We start from the raw sequence: 25,980 nt of genomic DNA on the forward strand, positions 1-25,980 counted from the left end.
GGAAGTTGTGGGGTAGGATGTGTAGATAAATGAAAAAAAACGATTGTAATGCATTTTAATTCCAGGCTATAAGGCAACAAAAGGTGAACATTTTGAACAGGGGTGTAGACTTTCTATAGGCACTGTATATACATACAAATCATCAAATATGTATAACAGTTATTGATTCTTCATGCTACTGTACTTTTTTTTTCAGTACGCATTAACAAAACTTTGCCATTTTTATTCTGTATTGCCACATCAAGTTATGTTGTGGTATCTGTTTTCATTTAGATTATGGACCACAATTGAAACACACTAAATTAAGCTGCAAGTACAAACCCCATTTGAATCAAATCAGGTTTTATTGCCAATCAATTTTTAAAAGTGATGCAAAGTTTTAAGAAATAGACAATGAACTAATTCTGTATCATCATGTACCTGTACAATAACATGAATTAAATATACTTGTATACAGTAGGACAATATTCTGTTCAAATAGATGGGCCCTGGTTTTAAAGAAGCAAACAGGACAAAGATAACTTCATTTTTATGATAAAAAACAATGAAGTAATTTAAACCTATTTGTCAGATAAGGAAATACATAAACAGAAATGTGAAGTCCTCCTCCAAACTAACTCATGTGTTTTTCAGCATCCATGATCAGAACCATATGCTTGGAATGGTTTTTCAATGGCACCCCTTTCACGACACCCTGTGGATTTTGTCACTATTTGTGGTTTTGGCAAACTGAAAGTAATACCATATTTGCCTTTCATGAAAAACACCATGCACACAACCAGCTCTTCAGCCTTCAAAGTCTTTAAAACCTCTTCAAGCTTTTCACTGTATATTTAAAACAGGGAATGACAATGAATGTCCTTGCATTTAAAATACAAATATATGTATTTTACTGTCTAATTTAATAATTTAAATATAAATACTAAACAAGGTAAACACACAAGGACTGATTCTGACATTTTTTTGTGAAATGGGAATAGAACTGAAATGGTCATGGAACGTGAGGTAACTCAGGCACGTGCTACCAATTACTGTACAATTTATAACAGAATTTAATTTTGAAAATAAAATCCATACAGTTGTTGAGATGGTGTGCTGAACACACTGACACATAACATGCCAGGATTTCATCATTGTCATTCATTCAATTGGGCTGGGGGCACATTTCAAAAGTTTTCAATCTGGAGGTCAGTTATTAACCGGTCATGATTCATGTGGCAATGCTTCATCAGATTAGGATCAAGCCAATCTCCCTCATATAACAAATATAGTTACATGAGGCTAATCCTTTACATGTATTTTTATGAAAAGGTGGCCCTCTTAGGTTCTTAGACTCAGAAATATGTGTTATTATTTATTATTATTATTATTTATTTCTTAGCAGACGCCCTTATCCAGGGCGACTTACAATTGTTACAAGATATCACATTATACATTATTTCACATACAATTACCCATTTATACAGTTGGGTTTTTACTGGAGCAATCTAGGTAAAGTACCTTGCTCAAGGGTACAACAGCAGTGTCCCCCCACCAGGGATTGAACCCACAACCCTCCGGTCAAGAGTCCAGAGCCCTAACCACTACTCCACACTGTTATCAAATATCTTGTTATAGGTCTTTCTTTATCCCTAGCCATGCCACTTTGTTCTCTATCAATCAGACTAGCACCTATCCAACAAATCAGAATACCGTAATTTTGATAATATATAGAGTACAAGTGTGTATTAAGCGCACCATGTTTATAACACACACTTCAAGTTTGCTACCTGTGGCTGGGCAGAAGCCTTGCTGCTATAAATGGTGTGTGTGTGTGGGAATGTAAGGTTGGCAAGGATGGGGTTAAATCTGTCCCTGCCAGCAATCACAGGTGTGGCCATTCTACAATGAGGTAATTGGTGCTGACTGGGGAGTGGCCACATGTACATAAGGAAGGAGAAATCCTTTGTCTGGGGAGAGAGTTTAGGTGAGATTGGAACTGTGTTTGTACTCTGTAGTGAAGGCAAATGCCCAGCCTACAGTCGCTTATTGTATTGTATTGTATTGTTTTGTTTAAACCTTTTTATTTTGGCCCTTGTTTAATGAAGACTGGGACAACCAGGGCTCCTTGGTGCAGAGCTTGTGGGGAGTTTGGGCACCTCCAAGATGTGTGCCCAGATGAAGACGCGCAGTTCACGGAGGCCTTCACAAGGGATGAGGTGGTCAGCTGAGGAATGGCTCCGCTTAAGGCTCTCAAAAACGCCGGCCTCTCAAACATTGAAGATGGACCCACCTCCTTCCCATTGCTGGGGGATGGTGGCCTGGACACCTTTCTCATCTGCCTCAAGGACCAAGGTTGGTGCCTCGCCTGCGGGGAGTTTGGACACTCCATAGCCTGCTGTTCCCTCCAAGAGGAAGAGGAACAGCTGCCTGCAAGAGTACCAAAGAAAGGGAGGGATAGCCATTCCCAATGGTGAACAGGGGAGCCATTTCCAGTGCCCAAGCAGGGGAGCCGTCTCCAGCGCCAAAGAAGGCATAGCCGCCTCCAGCGCCAAAGAAGGCATAGCCGCCTCCAGCGCCAAAGAAGGCATAGCCGCCTCCAGCGCCCAAGAAGGCGGAGCCGTCTCTAGCGCCCAAGAAGACGGAACCGTCTCCAGCGCCCAAGAAGGCATAGCCGTCTCCAGTGCCGAAAAAGGGGGAGTTGTCTCCAGCGCCCAAGAAGGGGGAGCCGTTTCCAGTGCCCAAAAAGGGGGAGCCGTCTCCAGCACTCAAGAAGGGGGAGTCGTCTCCAGAGCTCCAGACCGTATCTGAAGCTGAGGGACTACCCTGTGAGGGAAGTGCAACGGCCATACCACCCTCAGTAGCAGCTACATATGCTGCTAAGGGGAGCACAGCGGAAGCCTGCACGTCAACTCAGTCCAGAGCCTGCACGTCCAGAGGGTCCAGAGCCTGCACATCAGGACAGCCCAGAGCCTGCACGTCCAGCAGGTCCAGAGCCTGCACGTCCAGCGGGTCCAGAGCCTGCAAGTCCAGCGGGTCCAGAGCCTGCAAGTCCGGAGGGTCCACAGCCTGCACGTCCAGCAGGTCCAGAGCCTGCCCGTCCAGCGGGTCCAGAGCCACAAGTCCAGCGGGTCCAGAGCCTGCACGTCCAGTGGGTCCAGAGCCTGCACGTCCAGCAGGTCCAGAGCCTGCACGTCCAGCGGGTCCAGAGCCTGCAAGTCCAGCGGGTCCAGAGCCTGCAAGTCCAGCGGGTCCAGAGCCTGCAAGTCTGGAGGGTCCACAGCCTGCACGTCCAGCAGGTCCAGAGCCACAAGTCCAGCGGGTCCAGAGCCTGCACGTCCAGTGGGTCCAGAGCCTGCACGTCCAGCGGGTCCAGAGCCTGCACGTCCAGCGGGTCCAGAGCCTGCACGTCCAGCGGGTCCAGAGCCTGCACGTCCAGTGGGTCCAGAGCCTGCAAGTCCGGAGGGTCCACAGCCTGCACATGCCCAGTCCTGCGACCTGCGGCAGGCATGCCGGAGTGCCCCATCTTGCGACCTATGCTGCCTTGGCCGGAGTGCCCTGTCCTGCGACCTGCACTGTCACTGCCAGGCTACCCTGTGCTGTGGCTCGCATTGCCACTGCCGGAGTACTCAGTGCCGTGCCTACCCCCGGGAATTTACTACCCCTAAACTTTCTAATAATTTCAGTAATCACACTGTAAAGCAGGTATTTCATATGTAAGTGTAATTTACTGTTTATAAAATTTTGATTATTTCTTATAATGCTATACCTTTAAATAAAAATGTTACTTCTGACACATAGTCAAATTAGTTCAAATGAACCACTTTACAGATGTGGCCAATAACAGCCCACCAATTAAGGCTGCAATGAATGTATTTGGATTTTATTACTCTGGTGGTGAATATTTAACAGTAGATATCTCAGTCAAACATGAAAGGCAAAGGCCATACCAGCAACCGCAATATTGAGCAGTTAAAGGCACAACTGTTCTGATGGTTTGTGGGAGCCACTAAAGAAGGTTCCATTAAGAATATATATATATATACACACACACACATATATATATATATATATATATATATATATATATATATATATATATATATACACACACACATATATATATATATATATATATATATATATATATATATATATATATATATATATATATACACACACACACATACAAGAATCTTTGTGGTGCAGTTTTTGAAAACTATTCCACTTGGATTTGACAAAAAAAACAAAACAAAAGCAGATGATTGAGGAAGTACCAAAAATGAGGTGGTTGCATATACCTCAGAAAACTGTGGTCTTCTGTTAAAGCACAGCATATGCTCACATTTAGTTTTATCTGATCCCCAGAGTAACCAGAACTGAGTTTGATATGTTTTTAATGAACTAATGCATACAAATATTTTTTAAAGACAGTGAGCACTTTAATTCTTTTCCAGTATAAACAATGACGTGCAAGCATGAAGAAATGGATAGCTAATAAGAAATAGAAATATGGTTTGCACCTTATTAGGAACAAGCATGGTCTTTATAGTTGTAAAATGAAAAAGTGGAATCACTGGTTTAAATGTTTTGCCTGAGGTACTACAAATATAAGTTTTGTAATTTGATATCTTACATGTAGCCGAAATGGTCTTTTGGGGCTTTATTGCAGTTTATAGACAGCTTGGAATAGCATACACTGTAGTATTCAAGCTTTTTGCCACTTTTCACAGACTCGGACATATAGGACCTAAAAATGTTGATTCACTGTTATCGACTCAGAATTGACAATCTTTAAGTACAGGAGGGTGGTCAACTGAAAACAAAACAAGCTCTAGAGAAATCTAAAGTGTCAGTTTCTTGTGCTCAGTCTGGGTTCTTTTTCATGAAGTATCTAGCTTTGGAACTCAGCACACCCAACACTTAAATTGTGTCTGAAACGCACATTCCACATGCACTAGGGACAATATGTGCATCAGCTGAAATGGAACAAAGAAAAGTACAGGTATGAAAACATTTTACACGCATATGAAGGCGGCTTGTTAATACTGGTATTTACTTCTACTAATTCAGCTTGCATCTACAGTTATGGCCAAAAGTGGCATTGTGTCACATAGAATTTTAGGATTGAGACATCATTTAAATATATATATATATTTCTCCTCTCAACTCAACTACTGCAATTCTATATTGTGGTCTCTCGGCACGCACCATAAACTAACTGCAGCTAGTTCAGAATGCCGCTGCCAGGATCCTTACCAGATGCAGAAAACGTGAACACATCACCCCTCGTATTACTTTCAAAACTCTCCTGCTCACCTACAATGCCCTTCATCACACAGGTCCTGAGTACCTCCTCAACCTGCTGACCCGCTATGTCCCTGCCCGCAAGCTGAGGTCCTCTGACTCTGGCCTGCTTGTTATCCCCAAGCAAAAGTGCACCACGCTTGGAGAACGCTCATTTAGCTTGATGGCTCTGACTCTTTGGAACTCTCTCCCAGCTTTGGTGCGTGATGCTCCCACCGTCACTCGCTTTAAATCAACTCTCAAGACCCACTGTTCTCTCTTGCTTTCCATGCTCTTTAAGCCTGATATCTGCTATTAGCTGCTGTGTTGCTGCAACTATTTCATGTATTATGCATTTTTCACTGTATTGTATTAATCATTGTTTTTTACTGTATATCATGTATTATGCACTTTTCTGTATTTAAAGTAATATGGATTTTGGTGTTACTGCATCTTGTAAAGTGCTTTGTGATGGTGGTCCACTATGAAAGGCGTTATATGAAATAAATTGATTGATTGATGTATATGAACTTCATTTAGATCTTTTATTTACCATCATGTAATCAAAGAAACTACAAAATGATATTGCAAAAGTTTCCCGGAAGCCATAATAGTCATGCAGTATTTCATGTTAGATTTTGTCAGTTTTTCTTTAAGTATGTGGAAAACTACAAAGCGGTATGTAATTAAATATGTTAACATAACATTATTCAGCAGGTTTTATTCGATTTTATGAAGCAAAATTAGTTAATACTATTGGGTGATGCAAAACTTTTGGCCATAGTTGTAGACAGAAGTGCAGAAACCTAAGACTAATATGAAAAGCATTAATCTCCCTCACATTAATTTTTATTGGCATTCTGAATCCTGTTACCCTGCAAAAACAAAACAGAAACAGTATTTTGTATAAAAGCACATGCTCTAATGGATCCATAGTGGCAGCAGCCAAGACAAATGACTGATTTGGCTGAAGTCAGATTTTATTACTTTCATTGTAAGTGACTTAAAAATTAAAAAAACAGCAGCCATTCAGAGCACCTCTTATTGCACTAAGAGTGTCATCTCACACAGTATTTATATTTAAAAAAAAAAAAATCCTGTTTGTGTTAAAAAATATAATAAAACATATTTAATCTTTAAGATTTTATTTTGTTTTGAAGTCGTGACTTACAATAAGTTTATATCTGCGATGGGATGACCTATTACGGTTATGAGTGTCACCTCCAGCACCCTGTTTGTGATCAAACCTTTTCATCTCTTATTCGCTCCGCATCACCGTTTGTGTCACAACCAGAATGCGCGAGACAACACTCTTAAAACCATAAGAGCTCGTTCTACCACAGGTGTGAACATATCCTATACCACAGGTATGAACCTATCCTATACCACAGGTATGATCACGTACAGGATAATTGTGAAGGGGACCCAAGCAAGTCTCTTTCCTTCCTGCTGTCATTGGGGACCCTTTCTACTGTCTTTGATGGGTGTTCTCCAGTCTAGATATTTTTGGCACACAGTTCTGTGTGAATTAGACTCGAGGAACAAAAGTGACAATACCTTGAAATGATGTCAAGCCGTATAAAGAGGTATTTGAAGATGGTCTTTTTCCTTGTATACACTGTAGCAGTGTATTATTTGGTCTAATACTAAAAGCTCTGCTTCAAAAACCATAAACCCCTAAAACAGTGTCGGGTAAAGTGTAACAAGTATAAAACATGTCCAGAGGATTATGAGAAATTATCTGCCCAATAACCATCAATGCAAAGTGTTTCCATAGTCGGGGGTAGCAAGGGCACATGATGAACAGTACAAACATGCACTGACGAAGGCCAGTGGCCGCAATGCGTCTGCATGAGCATGAATTCTCTTATTCTATAGGTTTTTTAAAAAATATATATTTTGAAATAATAAAGATACAAGCTTAATAGCTGACATTTGGTGAGTGCTTGGCGTTTGATTATTTAATTTTGAACAAGTGGAATTAAGCCAAGGCATCTTAGATATGAAACACAGATCAATCATAATGTATTACTGTATAATACATTATGTATTTTATCTTGCTCTTAATTGTATTAATACTTGTACTGTGATTCTTGAAATGTATTTTTGTTTACGACTGTAAGTCGCCCTGGACAAGGGTGTTTGCTAATAAATAAATAAATATCCTATACCACAGGTATGAACCTATCCTATACCACAGGTATGAACCTATCCGATACCACAGGTATGAACCTATCCTATACCACAGGTATGAACACATCATATACCACAGGTATGAACACATCCTACGGGGCCCACCGTATCTACTCGGGGGACTCTTATCTCCTTGTACACTCAATGTGCCTGTTAGTTACTGTATCTAAGTTATTTTTGGTGCATGGCATCAGAATGTCTTCATGTTTATTTGATGTAAATGCAAGCACTGTATACTGAACTGGTGCAAGATTAAGAATAGGAAATAAAGCATATGCAATGGAAGTCCAAGTGGGTGGGCAAACATGTGGCTGCCTGGATTAGGAAGTGGTAGACCACATTTTTTTATTACATTAATGTCTTTATAATATCATTCTCATGGGAATAAGCCAGCCCTTACACAAGCTGATAGTGCCTCAAACTACAGTGCCTTGCATAAGTATTCACCCCCCTTGGACTTTTCCACATTTTGTAGTGTTACAACCTGGAATTAAAATGGATTTAATTGGGATTTTTACCATTTGATTTACAAAACATACTTAACACTTTGAAGGTGCAAAATATTTTTTATTGTGACACAAAAGTTAATTAAACAAAAAAAAGACATTTGTTGGTTGCATAAGTATTCACCCCCCCTGAGTCAATACTTGGTAGAAGCACCTTTGGCAGCAATTACAGCTGTGAGTCTTTGACTCTCTACCAGCTTTGCACATCTGGATCCTGCAATTTTTGCCCATTCTTCTTGGCAAAATTGCTCAAGCTCTGTCAAGTTGGATGGGGACCGTTGGTGAACAGCAATTTTCAAGTCTTGCCACAGATTCTCAATCGGATTGAGGTCTGGGCTTTGACTGGGCCATTCTAAGACATTCAGGTTCTTGTTTTTAAACTACTCCAGTATAGCTTTGGCTGTGTGTTTAGGGTCATTGTCCTGCTGGAAGGTGAACCTCCGCCCCAGTCCCAGGTCTCTTGCAGACTGAAACAGGTTTTCCTCTAGAATTTCCCTGTATTTGGCTCCATCCATCTTGCCCTCAATCCTGTCCAGTTTCACAGTCCCTGCCAATGAAAAGCATCCCCATAACATGATGCTTCACCGTGGGAATGGTGTTCTCAGGGTGATGAGCAGTGTTGGCTTGGCGCCACACATAGCGTTTTGCCAAAAAGTTCAATTTTGGCCTCATCAGACCAGAGAACATTTTTCCACATGTTTGCTGTGTCTCCCACATGCCTTTTGGCAAAATCCAAACAGGATATGATATGGGTTTTTTTCAGCAATGGCTTTCTTCTTTACATTCTTCCATAAAGCCCAGCTTTGTGGAGCGTCCGGGTTATAGTTGTCCCATGGACGGTTTCTCCCATCTCCCATCTGTGGATCTCTCCAGCTCCTTCAGAGTTACCATTGGCCTCTTGGTTGCTTCTCTGACTAATGCCCTCCTTACCTGGTCACTGAGTTTTGGTGGACGGCCTTCTCTAGGCAGAGTCGCGGTTGTGCCATATTCTTTCCATTTTTTAATAATGGATTTAACGGTGCTCCGGGGGATGTTCAAAGTTTGGGATATTTTTTATAACCCAACCCTGATTGGTGCTTCTCCAGAACTTTATCCCGGACTTGTTTTGATAGCTCCTTGGTCTTCATGATGCTGTTTGTATAGATATGCTCTCTAACAAACTCTGGGGCCTTCCAGAAACAGGTGTATTTAATCTGAGATCATGTGACACTTTAATTGCACACAGGTGGGCTCCATTCAACTAATTATGTGACTTCTGAAGGCAATTGGTTGCACCAGAGCTTATTTAGGGGTGTCACAACAAAGGGGGTGAATACTTATGCAATCAAGACTTTTCAGTTTTTTATTTGTGAATAATTTTGAAAAATATGTAGATTTTTTTCCCCACTTCAACATTATGGACTATTTTGTGTAGATCAGTGACAAAAAATCTGAATTAAATCCATTTTAATTCCAGGTTGTAACACTACAAAATGTGGAAAAGTCCAAGGGGGGTGAATACTTATGCAAGGCACTGTATTTGTGGAACTCAATGCCAAAACATATCAAAGACCCAGAATTTCTGCCTGATTTGTAATCTATATATACAGCTTGACAAAGCTATTTTCTTTTGCTTTTTATAATGCTCTCAAGACTATGTATTGTATTGTATTGCACTGGATCTTGTTGATAGCCCAACAGTAGTCACACAGAAGTAGCTTTGGCCAATACAGTCGGATCATTTATCAGAGTATCAGGTTCTAGTGCCCAGTGACCTAAACTGCAATTTTTTTCCACAGAAAGAAAAACAGCCTTTAAATTTTACTTTGTAGTCATACAGTGATTTCATCTGTGTCCTGGCTGATCAACCATCAATTATGAAATTGATGCTTTCATTATGTGGCTAAGGAATGCATGTCATCCATATTAACATGAAAAATGTTCTTCCAAAGTACTCAGTTGTAAATGTACAAACTTATTTATTGTGTACAATAACGTTTGCAAATACATGTCTGTGTAAGAAAATATCTTGTTTCTGCCAAATGCATTACAAAATATTTGTATGCATATTTTCAACCATATACAGTAGCTATCTAAAACTAAACAGCAGTAGATCCAAATACAACCATTGTGAAAAAAATATAATTGATATATACACCCTGATTGGCTGACCTAGAGGGATATAATCCCTAGTCGAATGTTTGCAACCGCATCACAAAAAAAAAAATTAAACCTTATCACTCTTCCAGTGTTATTTGTAACATAATATCATTTAAAGTGCATTTCAACCTTTATAACAACATGCTAATTGAGATTGGGTATGTCAAAACTTACCAGAAAATAATACAAGCACCTCAGGTGATGTTTACAGGGTCCGAGAAAGTGAAAAACATACTACTGCTAGCAGGGTGGTCAAATGTATTTTTTAGATTTAAATCAGTTTTAACCCAACTTAAAGATATCTGAAACAAAAACTTAAAACCATTAAAAAAAGCCCTTTGTGTAAAAAACAGCACATTATTTAACAGTCAATCTTGGATTTACTGTGTACACTGAACTAGCTTTGAGTTTCAATAGTTACAAAATAAAAGGGATTATATTTTATTAACATAACAATTCAAATAAAAAAACGAACGTGTGTTAAAATAGGTGTGCAATATGTGCCTCTAAAAACACCATCTCTCACTGTAAACCGCCTGTTGAAAGTGGAAGGCACTGATTGAGCAGCTGCCCCAGTGCACTAAGTCCATATTGCAACAAACGTGTAGGAATCATTTAAAAGGGTTGTGTTTTATTTACAACATATCAAAATATGTTTGAGTACCCATAGGCGGCGAGTTATATGGGCCCGTGCTAGCCGTGCTCCACCAATATTCAGGAACGTGGGCCCCGCTTCACCAATGTTTGAGCTTATATTTTACGTACATTTTGCTGTGAACATTGGCACAGAATCTGAGCAGAATGATCTCCATGAACGCACCCAGTATTTCTGCAAGACAAGCAATGAGCGTGCTCTTCTTTTCCTGCTCGTGTTAACTAGCATCTGATTTGCTGGTCCCATCCTACCAGCGAATCAGATTTGAAAATGCTTTGTAAGTACGCCCCTCTGTGTGTTCGATGTAAACAAACAAAAACAAAAAAAAGCGGGCTGCTGTTCTGACAATCTGAGCTACCGCTCAGGATGAGCTACCTACACAAAGTACGCATGCGCCGTGATATTTTTTTGACTTTACTTCCTCCCTCTTCGATACACGGCCATAAATCCAAGCTACCATTTTCGGTAAGTTATAATATATTAGCTTATAACTTTGTACAGGTATCAAATACGGTCAATATTGCTATTAACTATAGATAGGAAAGCATGTATGGGCTATCCAAAACCGATGTAGCATGAAAAAGTGCACCATGAGATAGTACACCCCCTCTGATCCACGGTCTTTAACTCGCAGACGCATCGCAAAGCATCACCGGATTTCCAGTATTAAAAATCCTTTAAAAAAGTATATTTTGTTGGTTGGTTATAAAGGGTTAAAAATGCTGTGTGTGTTTTAAAGCAGAGGGTAGCTCATTATTATAGGTAATTTCTGTCTGACAGAATGAACTACCTAATATTTTTCAATCGGGGTAGCTCATTCTGAGATGTAGTGCAGTTTTTCAGACTAGACTAATCTGAGCTACCGGGTAGCTCATCCTGAGCGGGTAGCTCAGCTTGTCAGAACACCACCTTGAATCCAGAGCAGGGTGACAGGCTTTGTATTCATGGCAAACAGCCTGTAAATAAATTGTGCAAATTGAAAAAAAAAATGACTGTATATAGCTTGCGCTTCTTTGGAGTTTCATAATGAACTGTATATAATGAATATCTAACAATATTCAATAACGTTAATAAATAAATAAATAAATAAATAAATAAATAAATAAATAATCAGTTTTGTTAAACGCAATTTTGGAGTAACAATCAGCTTGACCTATATCGAGTGTTCATGTTGTGGTAAGTAAATCAATTTGTAATTATTATTATTATTATTATTATTATTATTATTATTATTATTATTAGTGTTACTATTATGATGATGATGTTTTAGGCAGGGATTTCCGCAATGTGTGTTTCACAGATAGTGAAAGTTAGGTGGTACAGTATTAACAAGATGCAATGTGTGATGCTGCAGCTGTCACTGAATAAAAAAAAGACTTGTGTCTAGTTTATATAGATTACAGTACTTTAGAATGTAATCTATATAAACTAGACACAAGTTTACATAGATTACTAAATAAATATTTTAGTAAACACCCCTGTAGTATGTTAAACTTTGTAAGCTTGTTGCGAATGTTTTTTTTTTTTTTTTTTCTCCTGATGCTACCAAGGTGTAATTACCGCTCGCATTTAATTGTTGTGCACAATGGAGTGAAAATGTATGTGGGTGGTACAATCATCGATAGTTACCTGTATGCCCAATTAATCGATTGCTATTTTGAGGTTTAACTGAAAGCCCTATTGTGTACCATGTCATTGATTTTGTTTCTGTCTGTGTTGTTGCTTTAAAACGACTCTGAAGTATTGTTTACACTCCTTGCTTATGAAATGAAATTCAAGTTAAGCGCAATGTTTGGGTGGCCAGAGCAGTAACACAGAGAACTTTGTCAGGTTACCTGGAAACAATTAGAACATCGCAAAAGTAGGAGCTACTTTTTTTAAAATTAAATTTTAGGAAGTATTTGCTTTTGTGGGTTATGGATCCATCAGCACTTGGTTGTTACTGTATTCAGCTGAGCTTTGTTTTTTATCCTCTAATATTATACCATTTTGTAGGACAATGTACCCCAACTCAGTATGTCATACGTAAAATAGATAGTTAAGTACAACCACAATACGTTTTTCTTACGGCAGTGGTTTTATGCAATATAGAGAAACTGTTAAACATTTTACTGTTTCCAATCCATCCATACATTATTTTTTATTTATTTTATGTATCGGACTGCAAGTATAGGGGGCGGGACTCTGACCCCTGCTGGGCACCACCAAAACTTATACAAACCCGGCGCCTATGTGAGTACCCCGATGATCCAAACTGTCTCATCAAGTCATTGGACAAATATATAATGAAAGAAACCGACAGCATTCTATCTTTATCCATGAACCGGACTAGATCCAACCAATGTGAGCCATAAATATGTATGGTATAGCTGCAGGCCATTAGGAAAAAATAAAACCAGTAACATACTGCAAGAAATTATTTTTAAAAACACTGTTTTGTACACTAATGTTACAGAGAAGCCCATAGGCAGTGTTGTTATAATACCATTACCAAACAGAAACTACTGACTCACATGACTGAGCACTAATTAATAATAATTCTTACTGACATTCTTTGGTTGGCTTTCTATGGTTGACTTTGATCTGAGTAGTTCTGCATCTGATGTGATCACATAGCTCGGATGATTAAAACAAAACAAATCGACCATAAAGAAATATTTGAATGAAAAAAGAAACACTGCGTTTTGTTGGTACCCTACCTGGCAATGGAATATATACTCTGGAGTAGCTTTCTTAAACTTCATGTTCCACACTAAAGCAGCACCATCTGGTTCATGGGGAGCATCCTCGTTGCTATTGTAAGAAGCAACCATAAGTTCAGGGTACTGGAAGAAAGAAATGTGTATGTTATATTACACATATCCCTCGCCACTGCTACAAATACAAAACTAGAGCTTTTATTGTCATGATGGTAAAACCATTTTCACTGTAATATTTCAAAATGTTCTTGACATTCATGGTAAATTGCACTGCAGAGTAACAAACCATGGCAGGCAGGGTTGGCATCTTGGCATATATCACAAGATGTTATCCCATCAATCTCTTCCCCACGCTCTACTGTTAACAGTTTACTATAGTAAAAGCATAGCAAAGTATAATAAAGCATATTGAAAGCATGGTAAAGCATAGATAAGCACTGTAAAGACAAGCAAAGCATATTAAAAAACATGGCAAACCGGGGTAAACTATGATACATGCATAGTATAACTATGGGAAAAGCATTGTAAAACTGCAAAAATACAAGGGTAATTTTATAAGGGTATAGCTTACAAAAATAGGGGCAAACTTTGCAAATTAGTCATATGATATGGATATAAAAAAATAATAAAAAAAAGTATTTTACCTGTGGGGACCAGTCTAAGCAGGTGACAACTCGGTGCTTTGACCAGTGCTCATCATAGAATAATCGATTGAAAGAGAGGTTGGCTCCAGCTTGGATATCACTAAAATTAAAAAGAAAAAAGCTTCACAAATATGAACAACATCCCTGCCAGCAATTAAAAAAAAATTTAAAAAGGGTTGAGTCCTGCAGTTGGTGTAACATGTACATTATTTAAGTTTGCATACATTATAATGAACTTGTTTTTTTTTTAAATCATGAATCTTGGATAAATAAGCTTATAGTGTCAAGGGGCATTTTAGATCTTAACACGCACAACTAATTTGAAATCTCTGCCAAATAGATTTTTGTCCAACCCCCTTCCAATTTAAAACTGTATTTTATGCAGAGTCCCTTCTTATCTACGGCTAAAGTAAATTATGGTCATGGCTTTTCCAGGAATTGGCTTTTTTTAATTCTCTTGAGCGATGCCGTGATTTAGTCTTAATTTGAGTACAGAATGGCAGCACTGGGTTAATTGACAATGCAATCATTCTAAGGACACTTACCCTGTGGGTAGTCCTGCCCTACCACTGCACTTTGACAACCAAACAATACAGCTGCATCACCTGCTATACTCAATTCTTCACACTCTTTCTTGAAGGGCTATCTGAGAAAAGACTTCTATATAATCTTCTAATCAAAGGATGCTGGATACAAAATAATCAAATGAGAAAAACTCTCACTATGTGCAAGCCTGGGAATATAATTCAGAGGTTATAGTGAACTGTTAACATGAGAAATTAAACATTGATACATACAGTATTGGGTTGCATGTTGTATGTATCAAGAAAAGTATTAAATATGATCCATGCTTTCTAATCAGTTGACATGTTGGGCTCATTTTGGCAATATAGACCAGAAGCTGTGATTATTACAAATCACTTCCCATAACTGTCCATTACTTATGCTTGTTTCTGTAGTTTATAATATTTGTTCTGCAACACTTTTCTGCAGCCATAATGTGCTATCTTAATGATGCTATGCACATGTTGCTGTGCTGAACACTGAGTGACATCATTATGTGCACATTCTTTGTAAGTGGTTCACAGTGGACGAAATGGGCACCAGCGCTGTTCTTTGAACTACTAGAAAAAAGAAAAGAAAAATCAATTTCCATTGAGCACTAAATATGTATGTGATCATAAGTATGATTAATCTAATTGTGTTAGCCCAGCTAGTACCCATCAAAACGGTCAATGTGGTCAGCAGTATTCTTTCATCTTTAGTTTTTCCCTCTGTGCCTTAAAGATGGTATTAAGTGAACTCAAACATGTCACCCTTCTTTATCCTCCAGATCCCGGCCACTGTAGTCAAAGAAGATGTCAGACTCCTCAGCCAGAGCTCGCTCCACAATGCGAATGGTACGATCAAAGAAGAGGAGAAATTCTTCTGAGTGCAAAACCTGCTGTTTCTCTTCCTCAGTCAGCTCCCTTGGGTGAGCTTCACATTAAATAAAGGGGAGAAGAATTATTTTTTTATCCATTTACAATCATGTCTCCATGGACAGCCCCCTGAGATACATCTTCATCTTTGTATGTTGAGTTTCATGGGGGTTCCAGGGGCAGAGAGAATTAACACCTATATGTTATTATTATTATTATTATTTATTTCTTAGCAGACGCCCTTATCCAGGGCGACTTACAATCGTAAGCAAATACAAATACATTCAAGTGTTACAATGTAAGTAATACAATACAATATATGTTTCTTTTCTTACTTCTGGAGTTATTTAAAACAAGCACAGGGTGAACTCAAACATTTCCAGCAGGATATGCAAAATAAGAAAATGCCTTTTTTTACAACGAAATTTGGTTTATAACCAGTTTCTTCAGTTTCTTAAGTTTAATATAGGGTTCAATGCAGGATCAGGCCTTAGATTAAACATATTTGGAAAGTGGAACCCCTAACTCTGGGACGTCTTACAACACAAAACTGCTGATGAGATTTCATCGTTGTCGAGGATGGTTCGTACCATATACATTATCCTTTCAAAACAAGTTAAAGAAATTAGTCCATAAAAGGGAAACAAGGAAGTTACTAAAAGTGAGAGAAAAATCTTAAAGTAGAAAATGTTAGGTAATGCTGGCCAATTGACAAAAACAACAACATTGTGTAATGTAAATATGTTTCTCTAAGGAAACAAGAATGTAGACATATTTGGTTACTACAAACAGAGAGGTACACGCAGAAACATATCATGTTTGAAAGGAAAAACTAACATGCAGTATTCTTTCAGCATCCTTAACAAATATGTTCATACTCTACTAGGCAAGGTTTCTATGTAATTTGGTCCAATTTTTCCCCTAACTAGTACTTGGTCTCCACTTTGATCTTAGCTTCCAGATATGTGTTTCCTTGTTTCAGACAACTCCGAAGAAAGACAAAGAGGCTGATAAAAGTTTTTTTTTTTTTCCCCAGAGGCCAAGTTCAAACCAGAAAGGCAAAAGCACACACACAGGACAGATTTTACAAAGCAGTATTCTGACAGAGAAATTATGTCCAGCTTGCTGCATACAAAGAGTTGACTCTTCTTTGAAGTTTTTTTAAGAGGCCAAGTGACGTGTTTTTAATCAGCCCTGACCCCTAGTGACATGGAATGATAAGACAAAGCATGTCAATTGATTTTAATTTGATAATAAAGATCAAATATGAGTATTGGTCTGTGCAGGGTAATTATCAATTTTCAATGTTCAACATTAATAGCTGCATTGGTAGTACTGTAAATGGATAATATCTGGGTACCACTGAATTTGTGGGAAGAATTGCTCATTAAAATCTTTTGCAAGAAGCAAAAGAAGGTATGCAAGTCTATCCTCACTTCAGAGAGCAAAACATCTGAGTGCTGCATTTTAGATCAATGTTCTGAAAAAAATGTTAGGCAAATAATCCTATAGATAAAATATAAGTGTTTTGTATGGTGTACTGTATGTGATTCACTGGACATGATCAAGGGCTGCGAGGAAGAAGAGACCTCGGGGATTGATAATAGGAGAGGTGCTTTATAACTTAGAGATGAGTAAGGAGATTCCCCCTGGCTCGCTTAGAGCCGCCCTTGCGGAGGTGAGATCGAACCGTTCGGTCTCCAAGGCTGGGAAGCAACCGATACTTCCCCCAAGGGGGATGTAGAGGTGAGAAAATAGGAAGATAACAGAGCTAGATAGATTTGGCCAGGGGTCCCCCTCGTCTGGCTGAGAACCTTCCTCGCGGAGGATGAGGCCAGTGCCTGCTATGCTTCTAGGGTTGGGAAGTGAGCTTCACTTACCCCCAGAGGGGGACCGTTGCAGAGGTGGAACGGCAGTTACAGAGTTGGAGTGGAAGAATAGAGGAGGAAAGCATAGTGGGGGAGGAGGGGAGGATGGTGGAAAACAAAAACGCAAGACAGAGACCCAATTCATGGCTTGGGTTTAAATTGGGGTTTAGCAGATGTTATTGGTAGGAAGGAAATACAGGGAGGAGCCCTCACTCATGCCCCCCGATTCACACACAAGTTTACAATTACAGGTGTGACTGTAATTCAATTTGCTCCATCATAACTGCATAACCCTATCTTGTACTAGTTCAGTTTACATTATTGGTAACTCCACTCCAAAGGCAAACTGTCAGCAACCAACAATCTAAAAAAAAACATCTTATTAACTTTGAAATGCTTGTATCAACTAAGTTTAATGTATAAGCATTGTTATCAAGACTTCCCAATCAACAACAGTTTAAGATTGCAAAAAGGAGTCACGTTTCTCCTGCTGGCATCAGCAGCTAACCATCCGTCTATGCTATCTCCTGTCAGCATAAAGAGATCGTATTGTAACACAAACTGGTTCTTGAGGTAATTTACATAAATTAGAATCTGTTTAGAATAACCTGCATCCTATCGCAAAGAAAGTGCAAAGGTACATTTCAGAGAGGAATAAAATCATTTTAACAGCAAAAGCCTTAACTTCGCCTTCCTGCTACAATGTGCTTTCTTGCTAGTTTTATACCATCACAATTGCCGTCTTCCTCTCTGAAAATTGTCTTTGCTCTTGTTACACAATAGGGCCCTGTATATTTTATAATCTTGTCATTTTGCATGTTAACTGTTTCGCCATTACCTTCTTTTGCTTCTTCCTTCTGCTCCTCATCCTGTAGCTCAGACTCTGGCCCAGGTTTTGTTTCAGCAATTTCCTCATCATCTTCATCCTCTGGGGGAAAAATAAACAGAGAGGTTTCTTTACATCTGCTTGGAACTCTCACCCTGAAATTCTAAATATAGTCTAAGTGCTAACAGACCCCAGTACTAGCCGAGCAAATTAATATTCATTAACAGACAGAAACCAGAATTTCCTCCAGTCATTTAGTACTACCACAGATAAACACTTCAATACTGAAGACAGAGGCGCAATGCAGTGTATTAGCACTAGCAATCTATAGAATTAGTAAAGGAGGAAAGCACTTTCAAGTTTTCTTTAACATGCTAATGGGTAACTAATTGCAGTCTAGTATAAACAAAATGTAAAAAGAGATTGAGCTTCTTGTTTCATTTAATTATTGTTACCCATCATTTAAAGTCAATAAATAGTTATCTCAGCTCCAAATCTACTTTGAGATTTGGTTAGGAAAGATCTTGCCATCTAACGCCTCATCAAAATAAAACTCAAGTTCAAATACAATTAGATTTTCACTGCCTTTCCATAACATATATATACATTATATATAAATTAAATATATATATAAATTAAGCAGAGTGTAACATTAACCGAAGTGATAGTATCAGGAGCATCTTTCCATTGACTGATATTAAGCAGAGTGTGATATTAAACAGTGAGATGTTAAGCGGCTTTGACTGTATATACATTGAAGTTTGCTCTATAAATATACATTGAAGTGGTTGTGTTCTTGAAGCAACGAAATTAACAAGAGCTAGAGGTCCAAATATGGTAGCTTGGTCTGACGAAGCCAAGAAAGCTTTTGAAAAACTAGGCACTGTGTTGTGAAATGACCCTGTGTTGATTGTTCCAGACTTTTCAAAAAGGTGTATCCTTCAGACGGATGCACCTGAGGTTGGCATATGGGCTGTGTTGTTACAGATCATAGAAGGAGCACAAGGTATTGCACCTTAGTAGGAAGTTACTTCCTAGAGAACAGAGGTATGCGATCGTGAGTCTGGCTGTAAAATGGGTGATGGAAACTTTTAAGTATTATCTCTTGGGTAGGATGTTTAGTAACTGACCATGCACCACTGAAGTGGATGTGTCTAAATAAAGACAAAAATGCTAGTTACCTGATGGTTTTGTCCCTACAGCCATTTCGCTTTTCTGTTGAGTACCGAGCGGGCCTTAGTCAATATATATATATATATGCTTTACATGAAAAACATTTTTAAATAATGGCGGCAGTAATTAAAAAAAAAAAAACATACAACAATAAAATCATCAGTTATTAGAAATTTGCTTTATGACACTTATTAATTAAGCCTACCTTTTACAATCAACTATTTTGCCATACACTGTATGAGTAAAAAAAACAGGCCCCAACACAACTGTACATTAATACCAGTACTGTAAAACAGGATGTTTTTTGCGGCAACTTAATTTTGCTAATGGCCTTCAAGGTACATTTTTGCTGCAATAAATGTTTGCGCTTCTTTTTCTTTTAATGTACAGCACATGTATGAATAATATATTTCACGGCACATTAATTTAGCAAAATTTTAATAAATGCGAAATTAGCAAACATTTCTTGTTTGCTTGTTTTACAGTATTAGAACATTCAAATACACCAGTAAATTTAATTAGCAATGCTATGTAACAATTCTTTGTCTATGTTAATGTGTATCTTAACACTTCACGGTCCTATGTCGGACCTGGTCCAACATTGCAATTTTCCCTTTCCGGTCCAATGTTGGACCCTGTACGATATCATCAAAAAGACGCAAAAAACAGGTCTCTAGGGGGCTCCCGAGTGGCGCATCCAGTAAAAGCACTCGCTAGAGTGCAGGATGTGCTCTATAGCCTGGACGTCGCCGGTTCGAGTCCAGGCTATTCCACAGCCGACCGTGGACGGGAGCTCCCAGGGGGCGGCGCTCAATTGGCCGAGCGTCGTCCGGGGGGAGGGAGGGTTAGGTCGGCCAGGGTGTCCTCGGCTCACCGCGCACCACCGACCCCTGTAGTCTGGCCGGGCGCCTGCAGGCTTGCCTGTAAGCTGCCCAGAGCTGCGTTGTCCTCCGACGCTGTAGCTCTGAGGCGGCTGCACGGTGAGTCTGCAGAGTGTAAAGAAGCGGGTGGCTGACGGCACACGCTTCGGAGGACAGCGTGTGTTCATCTTCGCCCCTCCCGAGTCAGCGCAGGGGTGGCAGCGGTGAGCTGAGCCTAAAAATAATTGGGCATTTAAAATTAGGGAGAAAATAATAAAAACTGATTGGCAACGACTAAATTTAAAAAAAACAAACAAAAAAAAAACAGGTCTCTAGTCGTTTTTTCTCCGGAAAAAGTCGAGAAAACCATTCAATGGCCGAGTGAGATTGATAGGAGCCGAGAGAAGCCGAAAAAAATGGGGCGTATCTCATGAATACAGATAGCCCCGACGTCACATAGATAACACAGACATAAACAAACAAGATAGCTGCTTCTGCATCCAGCGCTCAAAGAATATCACAGACATTTGCAGAGCTTTTTTTAGATGTTATAGTAATAAAATAATGACTTGGATCGCATTATTGAGGAATTTGGTGATAAAACGAGTGATCAGGAGATGATTTATCGGTATGCACTACTATATAGAGGTATGAGAAAAAAACAGCGAATGAGGGGTGGGGCGGGGCTGGAGATACAGTGCTGAGTGTCCTGTTGAAATGCAGTGCCTTTTAAACCTGTTTTACTGTGAAAAAAAAATACTTTTAAACAGCGCGTCTAAAATAAACTGTGCATGTGAAAATAAATTGGACCTGACGAGCCTGAATAAATGGACCGCTAAGGGTTAACATTGACATTAAAATAATTATGTAATATGATTTTGTTTAAGCAGACAAATTGTCTGTTTTGCCAACCAACTCCGACCTGTATATATGGACATGCCCGGAATTGCACAGAACTTATTCCAACTGTATACAGAAAAAATAAAATGAACGAACATTGCCACAGGAAGCCTATTTATTTACTGGTTGATTTTTTTTACTAATACACAATATATACTTTGAATTATTAATTATTATAATAATAATAATAATAATAATAATAATTATTATTATTATTATTATTATTATTATTATTATTATTATTATTATTTATTTCTTAGCAGACGCCCTTATCCAGGGCGACTTACAATCGCAAGCAAATACATTCAAGTGTTACAATACAAGTAATACAATAAGAGCAAGAAATACAATCATTTTTGTTCAAGTGTGACAAACCACAATTCAATAATACAGCAGATAATAGTGATAGTTACATCAGGATATGATTAAATACAAAATACTACAGGTTAAACACTTGGCAGATTACAATATTCTGAAGTACAGGATTAAATGCAGTAAAATAGGGGGCAGATAAGAGCAAAATAAAGCACATTTAAATGAAGGGTGATAGTGTCCCAGGATACAACAGAGGAGTTCTACAGGTGCTGTTTGAAGAGGTGAGTCTTAAGGAGGCGCCGGAATGTGGTCAGGGACTGGGCAGTCCTGACATCTGTAGGAAGGTCGTTCCACCACTGCGGAGCAAGGGTGGAGAAGGAGCGGGCTCGGGAGGCAGGGGAGCGTAGCGGAGGTAGAGCCAGTCTTCTAGTGCAGGCGGAGCGGAGAGGTCGAGTTGGGGTGTAGGGAGAGATGAGGGTCTGGAGGTAGCTGGGTGCAGTCTGGTCAAGGCATCTGTAGGCTAGTACAAGAGTCTTGAACTGGATGCGAGCGGTGATCGGGAGCCAGTGGAGCGAGCGGAGTAGTGGAGTAGCGTGGGCGAAGCGAGGCAGAGAGAACACCAGGCGGGCAGCAGAGTTCTGGATGAGCTGGAGCGGACGGGTGGCGGATGCAGGGAGGCCAGCCAGGAGGGAGTTGCAGTAGTCTAGGCGGGAGAGTACCAGGGCCTGGACCAGGAGCTGGGTAGCATAGTTGGTGAGGAAGGGTCGGATTCTTCGGATGTTGCTCAGGAAGAATCGGCAAGTGCGTGCCAGAGTGGAGATGTGCTGGGAATAAGAGAGGCAGGGGTCCAGGGTGACTCCAAGGTTCTTAGCGGAGGAAGAGGGAGAGAGTGTGGTAGATTCCAGAGGAACAGAGATAGAGAGATCAGAGGAGGGGGAGGAGGAGGGAAAGAAAAGAGGTCAGATTTAGAGAGGTTGAGTTTGAGGTGATGCGAGTGCATCCAGGAGGAAATAGCAGACAGACAGGTAGACATACGGGAGGAGATGGTGGAGTCAGAGGTGGGGAAGGAGAGGAAAATCTGAGCATCATCAGCATAGAAATGGTATGAGAAACCATAGGATGCAATGAGGGGGCCCAGGGAGCGGGTGTAGAGAGAGAACAGGAGAGGACCCAAGACTGACCCTTGGGGGACTCCAGTTAAGAGAGGGTGAGGTGTGGAGGTTGCCATGGCGTCAACAAGAACAACCTTCAATTGTACAGCCAAATTACATCTTCAAATGACGCAAAACTTGTGTAACAGCAGCCTATCTTTGCTCAGTCATAAAAATGACAAACCAATGCTCAGCTATCTAGTGATTGTGGGCCATAATGGGAAACAGCAATAAACACCTGCTATGCCCTGCCTGTGGCAGCTTTCCATTCCCAATGAACTTGGAATGTACTGTATTCCTAACCTTTGGGCCCTAGGCTTGGATGGCATGGGAGCAGATGGAAACAACACTGTTCCTGTTACTTTCTCCCAACATGGACACCTGTAGTCTAGAAAACTGATTTCCAATTCAATTCTCAATGGAGTAATTTGCCAACTGACCTTAGGGAAAGGGTTAAACGAAGGTTTGACCAGAGGTCGGGTGCTTCAGGCAGCTTAACAGCAACCACACAGTGCCAAAAAAACTTTGTTTTTAATCACAAGAGTTTTGCAGTCAAGCCACAAAAGGCTGCTGTGTGCAGTAAAGAATGAACAACACATATTTCATTAATGGCACCCTTAAGGGCCCTGGAAATGACAAGTAAATAAGCAACAGCATATGTTAAAAATTGATTGATATACTGTACAGTTTGCAAACCATTTAAACATGTACTGCCCAGGCTTTTTTTTTTTTGTCTGACTAGGATGTTTGTATCATATTAAGAAGCTTTTGTTTGCTGGGTGAACCGAGGGCCCAGTAGGCGAAATGAGGTGCCTCAGACTCTCACGAATAGGATTTCTAACTATTTCACAGCATCACATGGATACGTTTGAACTCATTTTTTGTATTTTGCTAAATATTTTGTTCAGTTTAGCTCTTTATTATGCCAGGTCATGAAAGGTATTTCTTATTAGGTGTGATGTATCTCAGTGTAATACACACCTTATCATTACTGTGTTTTGTTCAAGTATAATATTTTACTTTTACTTTATAAAGTGCCTCCAACAGTGTTTTAACTATTACTTTATGCCATGGCACATAGCAGGCCAGAATGTATTCTTTACTGTTGCATGCTTAAACCACATGAGACTTTGGAACAATATACTGAGAAACATAGTGGTGGCTTGATTACACTCTGGGGAATTCAATAAACACTGGAAATAAATGTAGCACACATTTACAAAAAGCATGTCAAAATGTTCTCTGCAGGCCCCACTTCAAGCTGGTCCATTTTACAAAAAATAGCAGCTGCATTCTGAGCTTAAACAATTTATGGGTACTTCCCCTATTCAAAAATACTCTTTTTTTAGAACCCAACGCTAGTGTAATTTGTTCACTCTGATTGATAGGAATCCATTTATCATCCCATGCTTTACAATGGCTGATGGATGTGCCATTATTAGACCTGCATTTGTCATTCATCAAATATATTTGTATTATTGCTACACTCAAAAAATGTATGTTCACTTCTCAGAAAAAGAAAGCATTTTGATGATTTTTTTTTATAGTGCATTATTGGTATTAAACAGATTATGGCAGCCAAGTGTTGTAGTATTATGATCAGTTATTTTGTCAGGACAATTTAAAAAAGGCCTAAAATTGCCACTTTTACACCCCCTGCTTTAAAACTGAGAATTATTTATTTCTTAGCAGACGTCCTTATCCAGGGCGACTTACAATTGTTACAAGATATCATATTATTTTTACATACAATTACATTATTTATTTATTTTTTTTACACATTATTTTTACATACAATTACCCATTTATACAGTTGGGTTTTTACTGGAGCAACCTAGGTAAAGTACCTTGAAGGGTACAGCAGCAGTACCCCCACCAGGGATTGAACCCACAATCCTCCGGTCAAGAGTTCAGAGCCCTAACCACTACTCCACACTGCTACATTCGCAGTGATTATGAACAAGTACGTATCAGGGACCTCAGTGACCTAAACCAGAGCGAATTTCTCCTAGTGTTACTTCACGCCCAGCACACTTTCAATCGAATGTCTCCTAGTGTTACTGCACGCCCAGCACGCTTTCAATCGAATGTCTCCTAGTGTTACTGCACGCTTTCAATCGAATGTCTCCTAGTGTTACTGCACGCCCAGAACGCTTTTAATCGAATGTCTCCTAGTGTATTACTGCAGACACCGGTGGCTGTATTATCATAGTATCAACAGATCCTAGCATGGTAATTCAGCTCTTATACAAAATTACTGAAATATAATCTGACTCTGGCATGGGCATATTCAGTTAAATTCTCTACCTGTCTGTGTTAATTTAAGTGAAAAGTAAAAGTTTTTCTGCCATCTGATTTATAAGAGGAAGGTCTCAGCAGGATCAGCCTTTAACTGCTAGTCATACTTCAGCTTCATGAGGCTGAACTTGTTTTAGTATCTCTGGTGGCTGACATGAAAGACTAGCCGCAGAGGTAATAATATCTTCCTTCCTCCAAGAAGCAGCATTCAATCTATTTGACTTCCTCGTGCAGGATGTCATTTTAAATCAGCTCAACTTCAAGCCGCCTTCACTGTCTGCAAACACGGTTTCTGTACCAAGACCCTGGGTTTACATCTTGTAAGCATCATCATATCTTTCTTTTTTTAATTAAAATTCTCCTTTTATAACAGCCGTTTAACATTCTGTATACAGCTAGATACACATTACAAGGACTCCTTGAAGCTGTAATATCATGGGAATTGTTTGAAACTCACAGCTGAATCATTCTCTTCAGGTCTGAAGTGCTACAAGTATGGCAAATAGAAGTTATATGAATCAGCAACCGTTATATATTTCAAGCCAATTTATAATGCAATTAAAATGAAAAAAAAAAAAAAAAAAAAAAAAAAAAACAGTACAAAGTTGAAAACACTGGGAAAAAAGTTATCTGGAACAAATGCATACTTATTTCCAATAAGCCATTTTTTAATTTTTTTCATTTTTCAAAAATATGCATTTTTCATTTTTAAACAGTATTAGGTGACTGATGCAAAATCAGTTTACCAATGTCATAAGATTTTTTTAGATGAAAGCTTCTCCATAACATCACAGCTCATGCTTCTTAAAATATTCTTATTAACTTTGCTGGATATATTAAACTTGAGGTTTGTCAGTAAGACTTGGTTAATGTCCAACAGCTCTATAAAATCCAGAGCAATGAGACGGTATTACTGCCTATCCCTGACATATGCATGTTGACACAAGGTTATTATATTCAGGATACAGCAGAAAAAGTCAAGACATAAAAAAGGTTACTTGTATCGCTCCTGTTAGAAAGATCCAGTCATGTGGTTAGAGGGTGTCACCAAACTTTTTATCTCTCTT

The 25,980-nt window shown here is 39.3% G+C and overlaps 1 protein-coding gene across 5 annotated transcripts in view; it reads right to left on the reverse strand.

Moving 5' to 3' along the window:
* The window catches only part of LOC117394423 (cytoplasmic dynein 1 intermediate chain 1), a 102,782-nt gene that overhangs the window by 35,067 nt on the left and 41,735 nt on the right, over positions 1-25,980 (reverse strand). For all 5 annotated transcript variants that reach the window (XM_033992683.3, XM_033992679.3, XM_033992681.3 and 2 more), the window contains 4 exons: positions 18,229-18,318; positions 15,418-15,580; positions 14,102-14,201; positions 13,458-13,583 (listed from right to left, as the gene is read on the reverse strand). In XM_033992683.3, coding sequence (XP_033848574.1) covers positions 13,458-13,583; positions 14,102-14,201; positions 15,418-15,580; positions 18,229-18,318 — 479 coding nt within the window. The remainder of the gene's footprint in view (positions 1-13,457; positions 13,584-14,101; positions 14,202-15,417; positions 15,581-18,228; positions 18,319-25,980) is intronic.

Source organism: Acipenser ruthenus, chromosome 3 (genome assembly GCF_902713425.1).
Source record: "Acipenser ruthenus chromosome 3, fAciRut3.2 maternal haplotype, whole genome shotgun sequence".
Classification (NCBI taxonomy): domain Eukaryota; kingdom Metazoa; phylum Chordata; class Actinopteri; order Acipenseriformes; family Acipenseridae; genus Acipenser; species Acipenser ruthenus.